The sequence below is a fragment of the Erpetoichthys calabaricus genome, chromosome 5 (genome assembly GCF_900747795.2).
Source record: "Erpetoichthys calabaricus chromosome 5, fErpCal1.3, whole genome shotgun sequence".
NCBI lineage: Eukaryota > Metazoa > Chordata > Cladistia > Polypteriformes > Polypteridae > Erpetoichthys > Erpetoichthys calabaricus.
This window is the reverse complement of record NC_041398.2, coordinates 180,155,180-180,168,894: the sequence shown is the minus strand read 5'-3', so window position 1 is coordinate 180,168,894 and position 13,715 is coordinate 180,155,180. Positions and strand designations below refer to the sequence as shown.

The 13,715-nt window shown below is 36.5% G+C and overlaps 1 protein-coding gene across 1 annotated transcript in view; it reads left to right on the top strand.

The window, feature by feature from the left end:
* Positions 1-13,715, top strand: part of sh3bp2 (SH3-domain binding protein 2) — a 111,034-nt gene that overhangs the window by 38,752 nt on the left and 58,567 nt on the right. Inside the window, exon 3 of the mRNA XM_028802269.2 lies at positions 11,197-11,245. Coding sequence (XP_028658102.2) covers positions 11,220-11,245 — 26 coding nt within the window. The 5' untranslated portion in view covers positions 11,197-11,219. The remainder of the gene's footprint in view (positions 1-11,196; positions 11,246-13,715) is intronic.

Sequence of the window (13,715 nt, the reverse complement as noted above, 5' to 3'; positions counted from 1 at the left end):
CATGACACGTCGTTTTTGTGGAGATTTCTTAGATTGGGGTAAACATTTTGAAGAAGGCTTTGTAAGAGGCATTGGCGGTTGTCCAAAGGTGTAAAATGTTTGGCCATTTCGGTACACTTGAAAGCGACAACCAAACAATTCAGCAGCAGCCATCAACTCACATGCAGAACCATAGGTGAAGGGCTTAAGCATTTCACTCTTATAGTGCTCCTGTGTAGTATAATTATCTCCTGTACTGTCATCAGTCCACACCTTGAACCTGTCCCAGTCATTCAATACATAAGACACAATGTTCTTCCGGATATCAAGAGTGAGCCTGATATGGCCGTGCAATATGTAACACAGAGAATGGAAAAGGCAGGCGCCATCTTCGGGCTTGGAAACCACTCGGTAAGTGACAATTCTTTGATCGATGGTGATCACCTCGATAGACATGTTAATGGGGGTACGGTTGGAACGATAAAGGAAATGGGTACCTGAACAATGTAAACTAAGTCTAAAATACCTACACAATAACTATAATCATAATAAACGAACAATAAAACAGCGGAGAAGCCGTGGATTAAATAAAAAGGCTGCAGTTATCAGCAGGGAGACGTGAATACCGTGGTGAAGCAAGGAAGGGAATGAAGAGACCAGAGCGACGGACAGCCTTATATAGGCAGGCAGCCAACTACGTGGGAGGTGTGGGGATGGGGGACCCAACGCCGCCTCACACGGCGACCAAGCTACAGGCTATGGACGTATATATGTACGTAAATAGGATTCAGTTAGCGTTGGGAACCCACGTACCAAATTTCTTGAAGATGGGCCCATAAGATAACAAAGACCGTTGGAAAGTTCAATATGGCGGCCGACAGTGGCATCATACCACCGAAATAAATACGTACATCGGTTTCGGTTAGCGCAGGGAAGCCGCCTACCAAATTTCATGAAGATGGGGCCATAAATAAGAAAGTTTAACATGGTGGACGTTGTCGACCGTTATGACCGTTACACGTAGAATTTTGAAATGAAACCTGCTTAACTTTTGTAAGTAAGCTATAAGGAATGAGCCTGCTAAATTTCAGCCTTCTACCTACACGGGAAGTTGGAGAATTAGTGATGAGTGAGTGAGTGAGGGCTTTGCCTTTTATTAGTATAGATAACAAATGTGGAAGTAATTAAATTGGAAATACATTACAAAAAGAAATCTTGTCCTCAACCAAGACCTCTTTGAGTCAGGAACCAGGCAGGAGGAAACTTTCATTGCGTCATTTATTTCTCTTCAGCAAATGCTAAAAAGAGAGTATCCTGTTATAGTAATCTACTAAAGGACAGTATCCTGAGCAAGAGGTTGTCAGCAAATGGTCACAGAACAAAGACAGAAGCTCATACTCATTGGTAACTGAATTTACATAACAATTCTGAATTAATGCTTACATGTCATACTCTGATTGATTCATTGGCTTGCACCATCTGAATATTTACTTTGATTGGTTAAAAGACATGAGGTGTTTTCAGCAAAGAGCATAAGCAGCTTACATATCCCAAAATAAAAGTCTCATTTCACTATATTCTTGATTCTTACAACATTTTCAAATACTTCTTGAGTTCCTGTGTGTGTGACATCTGCAAATCTTACTGGGTACATGATAGTCAGCCAACTTCTTGAACCATTACCCAGAACCTTATTGTTTTTTTTTTTTTTTTGTTCTGTTGACTTTTATCTGGTTTCCTGATATACTTGAACAAGTTTCTGACTTTCATGCTACTTCATGACCAAGGAGCTACACACAAGCCTTAAATCACTACGCATTATGCCAAGCATCGGCTTGAGTGGTATACAGTAATCCCTCCTCCATCACGGGGGTTGCGTTCCAGAGCCACCCGCGAAATAAGAAAATCCGCGAAGTAGAAACCATATGTTTATATGGTTATTTTTATATTGTCATGCTTGGGTCACAGATTTGCGCAGAAACACTGGAGGTTGTAGAGAGACAGGAACGTTATTCAAACACTGCAAACAAACATTTGTCTCTTTTTCAAAAGTTTAAACTGTGCTCCATGACAAGACAGAGATGACAGTTCTGTCTCACAATTAAAAGAATGCAAACATATCTTCCTCTTCAAAGGAGTGTGCGTCAGGAGCAGAGACTGTCATAAAGACAGAGAAAGCAAACAAATCAATAGGGCTGTTAAGCTTTTAAGTATGCGAAGCACTGCGGCACAAAGCTGTTGAAGGCGGCAGCTCACACCCCCTCCATCAGGAGCAGGGAGAGAGAGAGAGATAGAGAGAGACAGAGAAAAACAAACATGCAAAAATCAATACGTGCCCTTCGAGCTTTTAAGTATGCGAAGCACCGTGCAGCATGTCGCTTCACTAAGCAGCTGCACAGAAGGTAGCAACGTGAAGATAATCTTTCAGCATTTTTAGACGAGCGTCCGTATCGTCTAGGTGTGCAAACATCCCCCTGCTCACACCCCCTACATCAGGATCAGAGAAAGCGCAAGAGAGAGAAAGAGAAAAGTAAGTTGGGTAGCTTCTCAGCCATCTGCCAATAGCGTCCCTTGTATGAAATCAACTGGGCAAACCAACTGAGGAAGCATGTAATCCGCGATAGAGTGAAGCCGCGAAAGGCGAAGCGTGATGTAGCGAGGGATCACTGTAAAGCAAGCTGCCACTGGACTGGACTCCAGAAGTGGAAACATGTTTTTGGGAGAGAACCTTCCAGACTGCATAATGCCTACTGTAATGTTTGGCTGAAGAGGGATAATAGTTTGGGGCTGTTGTTCAAGGTTTAGTCTAGGCCCCTTGGATCTAGTGAAGGGTACTGTTATTTTTATAGCATACAAATACATTTTAGACAGTTGTGGGTTTCTAACATTGTAGCAAAGGTTTGGTGAAAGACCATTTTCTGTTCTTGCATGCCTGTGCCCCTGTGCAAAAATCCAGTTTCATAAAGACATGGTATGATGAGTTTGGTGTGGAGGAACTTTATTGGCCTGCAAAGAGCCCTGACATCAACCTTATTGAACACCTTTGGGATGAACTGGAAAGTGGATTGTGAGGTTTCCTCATCCAATATCTGCACCTGACCTCACAAATGCTGTTTTGGCTGAATGGTCATAAATTCCCACAGACACACTCCAAATTCTTGTGAAAGGCCTTCATAGAAGAGTGGAGGCTCTTATAGCTGTAAAGAAGGGGCCAAATCCATACTAATGCCAACGGGTTTGGAATGGGATATCCAACAAGCTCATATAGGTGTGATGATAAGGTTTCCACAAACTTTGGACCATATGGTGTATAATAGACACAAGGGAGACATGATCAAAAGGCGAAGACAAAAATATCAAATAAGTAGAAGAAAAATCCTAGATTCTTCTTTGACATCACCTAACAGGTTTGAGTCCATTTTGTTCAGCTCTTAACACTCTGGCCAAACTACTTCCATAGTAATTAAAGCTTTGCTACAACTCCCCTTATAATCTCAAAGGTCAGTGAGCCACTGGCAAAGTATTTTCTTTAAACTCTACTGTAAAGTTTCTTGTAGGGAAATCCAGAAGTACTCCTAGAATTATAAATGCATTATAGTCCTGGGGCACATTTCTCCAGTGGTCCCTTTTGAGAACCACGGTAGTTCTGTATTTTTGAACTTCAGGACACAGTTAAAGTGAAAAAATCAACTAATACTGTATGTTGAAACCATATAGAGGAACTTTCACATTTTATTACCAACACCCAGGACCTCTCACTTGCTTTAATATCAATTGAGTATTTGTGTAGCACAACCCATGACAGCTGCTTACCCATGCTCTCAATTACAAGACTTTTTGACATCCTAGTGTGGAAATATATTTTAGAACAATTACCCTTCCAGGCCAATCTACAACCTGTGCATTTTGTCTTTCTTCTACCTGGCAGCTTCTTGCCAGTTTAATCAACTTGCCTTAAGAGTTATAAGGTTAAAGAAAATTTTCTATTTTACAAGCCTGTACCTTTGGAAGTATGGTAATACAAACAATCAATAATAATAATTACCCAATAAGTGAGTCTTCATATGTATTCCCTCTCTAAGGAAAATGTTTTTATTGGCAAAGCATATCATAGAGCATACTTGAGTAAGAGCATATGTTTTACTTCCTCTTCTGAAAACAAATTAGAATTTACTGTAATGCATTTTTTTCCTTTAAAGAATGTTGTTGAGAGAAGAAGGATGCCCAGAATAAATATTTTGAATTTCTTTTATGAACTGTCTTCCTCATATATATTTCAATGTATATATTCTATGGCACTATGTCTTCTTTTGGCTGAAGATAATACGCAGTGTGATTTTTATTCTTATGTTAGTATACTATTTAGTTAGATATGTAGTTTTCTGTTACTTTTAAGCTTACAGTACACTTTGTGATTTTTTTTAGGGCACAGTTGAAGACAGATTTTTTTGCACATGCCATTGTAGAGACTCACATGAGAGATAAGAGTAATGTTTTTCTCAATCAGGAAGTAATATTTATAATATTCTGCAACAAGACTGTGTAGAACATGGGGAAATTACACAGTTGGTTTTAAAGAAACTTTTTTGTCAATGTTGTAACACTGCAAACAATAACAAAATATTACATTCAAAAATGATGATATTTATAAAAATGACTGACCAAAGAGCATTGTTACAGCATTTGTTCAGGGTCAGAGGTGGGGGTGGGAGTTTGGGTATCACAAAGTTAAAAATATTTTTTACACAAAATTCTTCATCCTATACATTTCTTTAAAAAAATAATTCTTCTTAAGTATAATAGAGAAAAAGTAGCTGCTTACAGTTCATATTATTTCTTTAAAATGTTTACAGTAAATGAACTTAAAAAATCAGTAATTAGAACATTTAACAGAGTATAATTAAATGTCTATGTCTTACAAATAAATAAACACTAGAATCACAAGAAATAATTGTCTCAATGTCAAATTTTGACCCTCCATTGCACAATTTAAGAAACCAAATGGAAGAATGGATAACTGTTAATATTACATATATATTTTTCAAATAAATTTGCTAACAGTAAAAGTCAGTCAGTCAGTCATTTTCCAACCCACTATATCCTAACACAGGGTCACGGTGATCTGCTGGAGCCAATCCCAGCTAGCACAGGGCACAAGGCAGGAACAAACCTCGGGCAGGGCACCAGCCCACCACAGGGCACACACACACACCCACACACCAAGCACACTCTAGGGACAATTTAGGATTGCCAGTGTACCTAACCTGCATGTCTTTGGACTATGGGAGGAAACCAGAGCACCCAGAGGAAACCCATGCAGACACGGGGAGAACATGCAAACTCCACACAGGGAGGACCCGGGAAGCGAACCCAGGTCTCCTTACTGCGAGGCAACAGAGCTACCACTGCACCACCGTGATCCCCTAACAGTAAAAGTATTAAAATAATTTACAGGGTTGACTTGTTCTTCAATCCTATTTTTTGTAAAAATTGATTGATTTGTATGAATTATTACGATAAAATTACTAAAATTATAAAAAAAAAAAATAAAATAATTTACTAACAGTGGGAAAATTAATTTGAACCTGAGAAAAAAACAATATATGTTTTAAGCCATTATAATAAAATAGTCTTGAGCTTATAAAAACAATGCTGACAAATAATTAGGATACTGATTTCTCTTAGCAGGATGAAGGATTTGTAAAGACCAATAAACATATGGGGAGGGAACATCCATCCATCCATTCATCCATTTTCCAACCCGCTGAATCCGAACACAGGGTCACGGGGGTCTGCTGGAGCCAATCCCAGCCAACACAGGGCACAAGGCAGGGAACCAATCCTGGGCAGGGTGCCAACCCACCGCAGGACACACACAAACACACCCACACACCAAGCACACACTAGGGCCAATTTAGAATCACCAATCCACCTAACCTGCATGTCTTTGGACTGTGGGAGGAAACCGGAGCGCCCGGAGGAAACCCACGCAGACACGGGGAGAACATGCAAACTCCACGCAGGGAGGACCCGGGAAGCGAACCCGGGTCCCCAGGTCTCCCAACTGCGAGGCAGCAGCGCTACCCACTGCGCCACCATGCCGCCGGGAGGGAACATGTAAAATCCATACAGATTGCAACACAGCTAGGATATGAACCACAGTGCCCTCTTCAAGATATAGATATTTTATTGTGTCATTAATAAATTGTTATTGTTGTTAATATAGGTATTGATATTTACAAGTGCTTTTACTGTTGGTGTCCCTTGTAGACCACTTTGTTCATTTAAAACTTAAAACAGAGTCTATGTTTTACAGTGTATGTTAAAATGAATTTGCCCCACCACACCTTTGTTTACAATTTAGAAATCAAGTAGAAAAATTGGCAATGATTTCATTACTTAACTGGCCTAGAAAATTGTCATTTCAAGTTTGCATAGTTGCACTTTTCTAATACTAGAACCCACATCTTTCTGTTTGCATTCTGTTTCGTTGTTAAAAAAATCTCTCTTCAGTCTCATGATTACTTTTTCATTGTAGTACTGCTAATCAATAAGATGCATGATTACTCAAAAAGCTCCTCCATGCAAATCTTTATCTGTACTCTTTAATGGTGAAATCCAGTGCACTCCCTTTAATTGGTCCTTGCAATTTTGTTTAGGTGTTCCAATGAAGATTTTTTGGGCATTATGCTATATTATATTTAGGTGTCCCTGAACAAACCTATAAATATATAAATAAATTGTTGCTGATTTATAATGGTGACATGTTGCATCTTTTTTTTGGCTGTTAGGTGTAGATTTTAATGATAAAGATGTATATGTTGCTCAGTCGTCCCTGAGTCAGTGCCTATGATTACCAAGCCTTGCATTGCTTTAATGTAATCAGAAGTCTCTGTTTCTAATCCAGCCTTGCCCTGGCCATCATCAAATAAAAGGTTTATTGTGAATAACACTGTTAAAAGAGAGACCTCAACATAAAATGAGTGAATTATTGAATTTACAGAACGCTGATTGAAATGTGCAGCTAAATAAGTGTGTTTACTTTATGCCACTGCAGGTTTATCTTGGCTAGAAAAGAAGACTAATTCGTTATACCAGAGTGACACTAAACATGAACCAGTTTTCTTGTAAATGACCCTATCAGTCACATCGCTTTGTCCGCTGGCTTTAACACTGATGTGCATTTTGGATCATTGTGTATAATGATACAATCTTCACAACCAGTGTTGGCTGACTGATTTTTTACCCCCTGGTCAGATAGGCTCAGAAACCAAATTGGTAAATGTGAAAGTTCTCCTTGCTCCTGAAACTTAACTTACAGTAATATAGAGGTCAAACCTAAAGACCTAATTAACGTGCATTTTATTATGACTCTATTTAAGATTATTTAAGCTATATTTTTGTTGAGATTTTTTTCTTATTGAAACTAGTATACATATTTGCTGCTGAGGGCATGTACAAATTAGAATTTTGTTTTATATAGTAATAAAGAAGCTAAACTAAACTATAACATTTGGCTGTTGTAATATTTGAAGGTATTTTAACTAACATACTTAAAACCTAAATGTAAAAACACAACACATTGCAGCCATTAGAACAGGCAAAACTACCTCACCAATCCTCCATTATGTGAATTTGATTTTATAAGAACTTAAAAAATTCACATATATAAACAAAAACAAAATTATACCTGGGCGTAAACATTTTTCTTCATTTAGAACAGTTAAATTGAATTTTGATTTCACATTAATAGATTGAATGGATTTAGATAATGAATGGATGGATAGTAAATAGAAATTTCCAGGTCTCTCAGTTATTTCATTTCCTGTTTTGGCAATGATTTCAACATACTTTTGTAAAATGTACTATAACAATTGTGCTCCTGGACTGTGTAGCTCTTCTGGTGGTAATAGACGGGTTAGAACTTACACCAGAATGCTTTTACAGCTCAAATAAACAAATGTATATTTATAGATGCAAGATGCCATGAAAGACAAAAGTAAACGATAACAGCAAAAAAATGTTGTCAAAAAGTCACCATTTCATTAATAGATTGTATTTTTCATTGTATTTTTTTCTTTTATCCAGCTCAAATTAGAATGTGTTACATTAGACAGTGTGAGAGACTAAGTGTAATATATTGCAAAGAGAAATTTGCTCAAAGTAACTGGCTGTGTCAGGATAAAAATGTATACTTCCCTTGTTTGTCTGCAAAAATAAAAACTGAAACATACAGTACATGAATGTTTACACATTCACTGCGGCCAATGATTATTAATAAAGTCTCTGCATTTCCTGTTGTAATTTGAAAGTACTGATAGATACTGTGGTACTGTAAAAACATATTTTGGGCAACATTGTCATCTTGGAGGATAACTTCATCTGATCTGAAAATAGAGAGTATAAGTGTATATTCTAATTGGTTTCTTGATATTGTATTATTACAGGGTATAATATAATAAATAAAATAGTTTTAAAACAGGTCTCCTGCCAACAGACGGCCAGGAAGTCCCATCAGGGATGCCACTTGTGACCACCAGGGGGTGCACAGCTCCCCAAACACCCAAAGACTCCAGACACAGGCACAAGTTCCAGCGCAACACAGGGTTTATTCTACAATGAGAAATGGTTCCTCTTTATTCCCACTTGCACAGCACAGTATCGAGCACAACTCCAAGTATGCAATAAGCATGTTACTTTGCCTTCTCTCTCTCTCTCTCTCTCTTCTTCTGCCTCCACTCCTCCTTCAAGCTTTGTCCACTTCTTCCCGACTCTGGTGTCCCATGATCTCCTTCCAGCAGAGCTTCCAGGTGTGGAGGCATTCCTGCCATGAAGGGCTCTGCCTTTCTCCATGCGCCTCCTGGCCATGACCACGGCCTCAACAGGGCTGAGCTTCCAACCTCCAAACCTGTGGCACTGCCCTAAGCCAGGGAGACTGCCCTTTGCCATTCATGGGGAGGTAATGCCCCATGCAAGTTCTCTACCCGGTCCTTCCTTTATGCAGGTGTCCCAGCCAGGTGGAAGCCCCAGCAGTCCATAACATTAATATATATATATATATATATATATATATATATATATATATATATATATATATATATATATATATATATATATAAATTAAATTAATTATTCCAGGCATTGCTGTGGCATAGAAGCTTGTAAAGCAGGAGCACGATGGTGATTACTGTTTGTAGTGCTGTTTTTTTTTCTTTCATATCTGTATTGATTTATTGTAGTGTGGACAGAGTTAGTGGCATGTTCTGTTGTATTGGGGCACTTTTGTCTTGCTTGGTGCATGAGTGAATAGCACACATTTTAAATGTTTATCTTAGTGGCATACATGTCAAAGCAGAAATATATCTCTATCTATTATTAAAACCCCAAAACATTCTGTTTTAATATTAATGTTTTGAGTACAACAGATGTCCTAATGTTTGAAGTAGAAATGAAGATAGGTACAAACATTTTACTTAGGAGAAGTCCTCACTGCCTCTTGAAATGTCTTTCACTTCTTCTGATGAGCTTCAGGGTTTAAGGTTATACAATAAAACATGATATTTGTCTTCTCAGTTGTATTTCTTGGCTGAGGCCTTTGTCCACTTTAAATAGTTGGGTTTACAGAGAGGAAATAAGCACTGATTACATTTAGAGTGTACATGTTTTGTATTAATATTCCAATTAAGATGATTATGTAGTATAATTTGTAAATGTATATATTCAGTCACTACTTCTACCTTTTCAACCAGAACAATGATGGGTGAATAGGAAGATTTTGCCTCTTAAAGTGAAATATCATTTCTTTCCTCCTGTTGACATTCAGACTAAGATAGTTCTTATTCCATCAATTTACTTAACAGTACACTTGGTTGAAGCAATGGCTTTCATCTTCTCCAGATATGCTCCCTATCAGCATGGTGTCATCAGCATACTTGACAATGGAACAATGTTTATTTTTCTGTCTCAGGTCATATATAATGTGAATAGTAATAGTGATAAAACACAGCCTTGAGGAGTCCTTGTATATGAGAGCATGACTATTGAAAAAAGTGTCTTGTACTTTTACTGCCTGTGAATGATTTAAAAGAAGGTCCTGAGTCCATAATGTAGTAAGTGGGTAACAATCATATTGTTCAGTTTCTCAATTAGTATATAAGGCCGGATGGTATTGAATGCTGAAGAAAAATCCAGAAATAGTGATCTGACATATGAACAAGGCTTATTGAGAAAAGTGTAGATAAGATGTAGAATAACCAGCAGAATCTCTTCCACACTTCTGTTTGCACAGTAAGCAAATTGGTGGTTAACTTGAAAGGACTTAGCTCTTGTCATTAACGTGTTTTTTACGCAGTGAATATTAGCTTTATTTTGCATATACCTGTTCTACTGATCGTACATTTGGCTTCCTACTCATTATGTCCTGGTCAAAAATATGGGTATTACTTTTTTATACTTGTTGGTTTCATTTTTTGGGCACATTTTGTACTTGTAAGTTGATGTTAAACATGGCTCTGTTCAGTCCTCATAGCTGTCACCTGAGTCAAATGCCATGTGTACTTTTCTTTAAACAAATGCTGATTGCAGATACAAAACATGTACCTGTCATACATGGATCAGACAAAATATGTAGGTCTGTTGTTTGTTTACATACTTAAGTAACGATCAAGACAAAATCCTGGATGATGTTAGGGATATTTTAATATCAACCTGACTGCTATTTTATGCCAGAAAAAGACAATGTCTCCAGGAAACCCAATATCTTTTCATTTATCTATTATTTTATAAAATGATAACAATAGATTATCTATGATTTTACTGTGAAAAATAAGCAGTCATAAACAGATTTGCTCACATCTGTGTGATGGCCCTTTATAGATTCTATTGTTATAAGACTCCACTTAGGCTATGTGGCAAATTGAGGTGCCTTTTAAAGTGAAAAGGGGGAATACAATTGGAATGGAATGGAACCTTTTTGTGGAAGTGGGAGAAAGCCAGCAAGAATGGGATGAAATTTTGTCAGTAAAGGCCGGGAGTGGGACAGATCAGTACCATGCAGAATTCTGCTCCCAACCCTAGATGGAACCAGCAACAGGAGTCGGGCTTGATTGTACTGTGTTTTATTTTTTTTTTTACATCTTTAATCTTTCTAAATGTTAAATAAACAGTACTGTGTATTTTTATTCCAGTCTTTTCTCACAATATTCTTTCTCCATCTAGAGTAAACACACAGCAAAATCTTTATGAAAAGGATCACAAAGAAGGAACAGTAAGTAAATGGTTTGGAAATAAACTCTATTCGGTTTTCATGTTCATTTGACAAGCTATTGTACTTATTATTTTTATTTTAATACCCATGTGGTGTTCTTTGGGGTAGATTCAGTGAAACTCTGGACTGAAATACTAAGTTTATAATTATTTTAATGGAAAAATCTCCTAGTTTGATTACTTACAAAGCTGGTTAATATTTTATCATATAATGAATAAATGCAGTATCATTGTTTTTATTTGTATTGCATCTGTTTGTATTATTATTTTAATTTGACATCTTAGTATTATGTGGTACACTGTCACCTTTTATCATTTCCACAAAAATTCAAAAGGATATTTAAATAAAACCTAATTCCATTCTGAAATGTAAACAAAATACTAGAAACATTTTGGCTGTGGAGCTTCATTAGCTATGCTCAAAAATGGACAAATCTGATGGAGGCTCAACAGCTAAAACATGTTTTTTTTTAGCATTAGTTTTGCTTCTCAGCATAAAGTTTTCTTTCACCTTTTAATTTATGTGGATAGACTAGTTAGACCAGCTCTACCAGATGTTTTTAAAGAATGGAAAAAATGATCCAGTTACAAGAAACTCTTCTACATAAAGGACTTTTCTCTTATTTTTCAAGTGTTCACAAACACAATTAAACTAGAGAATTTGCAATATTTAAAAGGTAAGCATGTAGAATTAAATTTTGATTCATTATGTAGCTATTGGAGCTGTGTATGCACATGCTTAAGAAAAATAATTGTATTATATTATAATAGTCTCACTAGTAATTAAACATTGAAAATATATACTTGATTTGCAACAAAAAATGAATGTCAGGAATTTGTGAGATAGAAAACAGATATTGCCATTTAAAGTGAAAAGTACATTGAAGAGTTACTGCAGCATTGTAATTTGTAGGGCTAAATGTGTCATATGACTAGATGATTTAATGTAAAACAACAAATGAGAGCATAAGCTTACATTCAAATAGTTAACAGTTTAATCCAGTCGAACATCATGGAGTTGGAGTCTGTATTGGCAGCATCGAGATAAAAGAAAGACTGAACCTTGGATTGAGTACCTGTCTAACACAGGGTACACAGGTGTTTAGTTTTGTGTTAATATTCTATTTTATTATTCATTGTTATCCATGTTATACTCAGGTTTAACCTTTTTACAATTTTATTTATTGCCAGTAAATGCCCTCTATTTTTAAGTTCTCAGTTAAGTAGGTCTATGTGGGGCGAGGTGCGATCTTATGTCATGACAAGTGTTTCCAGTTTAACTTGCTCTCAAACACTGTTTTATATAAGGTTTAAAGATCTGAGTGCAAATTTTAGGACAGTTTTCAATAGTTCACAATCAGAAATCTCAAGATTTTTTAGATTGTCTGGCATGTACACAAAAGTGAAGGAGACAAGCACTATACAACTGCTTAAAATGCTTGAGGCTGTAAGCTAGCTCTGATCAGTGTAAAAATTATGCATTGTAGTTGAGACTTTCACCTTTCAGGATACAAATACTAAAGAGGATGTGAGTCAAGTTAAAAAAGAGTGCGGATGGCAGCAATTGCAGAGTGACTATAGCTGATTGAGGTCTTTGAAAGAGACTTTATCATTTCAGGCTGCACATGTTAACAAAAATGAAAGGTTACTTAAATGTTCAGTAATGAGTTTACTTCACCTTTAATGAGAACTTGCAAGTCGTGCTTAACAATATCATGCATTTATACACAACCTCACTGCTTGATATTATTTATTTTTAATATGACTTTCTGTTAACATATTTTCTATGCCTGATCATATCTAGAATCATTTCCTATTAAAAATGGAAATTGCAACAGTTTAAGAATATTTAACTGTATTGCACTTTAGTAGATATATAAGTTATAAAAAAGTCCCCCTTACAAACCTTACTAAATGAACAGATGATCTAATTTTCTAATAGTCAAGCAAAAAACTAGTGTAACTAGTAAGTAAAAGCAGTTAGATTCACAATAATGGTGTAACAAATGTGTAATGTCAGACTTAAAAGTAAAAAAAAAGGTTTTCAATAAGTGAATCATCCTCCATTGAAAACAAATATAGCTGCAGATCTCTATAATTATATTTTATGTCACCTACTAAATAAATAATCCAGCAAATACTGCCAAAGTTATTGTAAATCAACTCAGCACTTAAAAAGAGAGCAGGTTTCTGTATATTTGGTGCATGGCAACAAAAATATGTGAATATGTTGAAAAAACAAATGTACATATAATGTAGTATATGACTAAATAACTGTATACTTCCTCTTTGGGTGTTATTTTTAATGGATTAATCTGGCACCTAAGCAGAATAAGTGTTGAGATATATCTTTCTAAGATAGTGTACAGTGTTGTATGTGTTTATAATGCTTTAGCTTTAAACATCAGTGCCAGCTGTACCTTATTTCTCCCCCTTCCCTTTTACACCTGTTGTGAAAATGTATATTATTA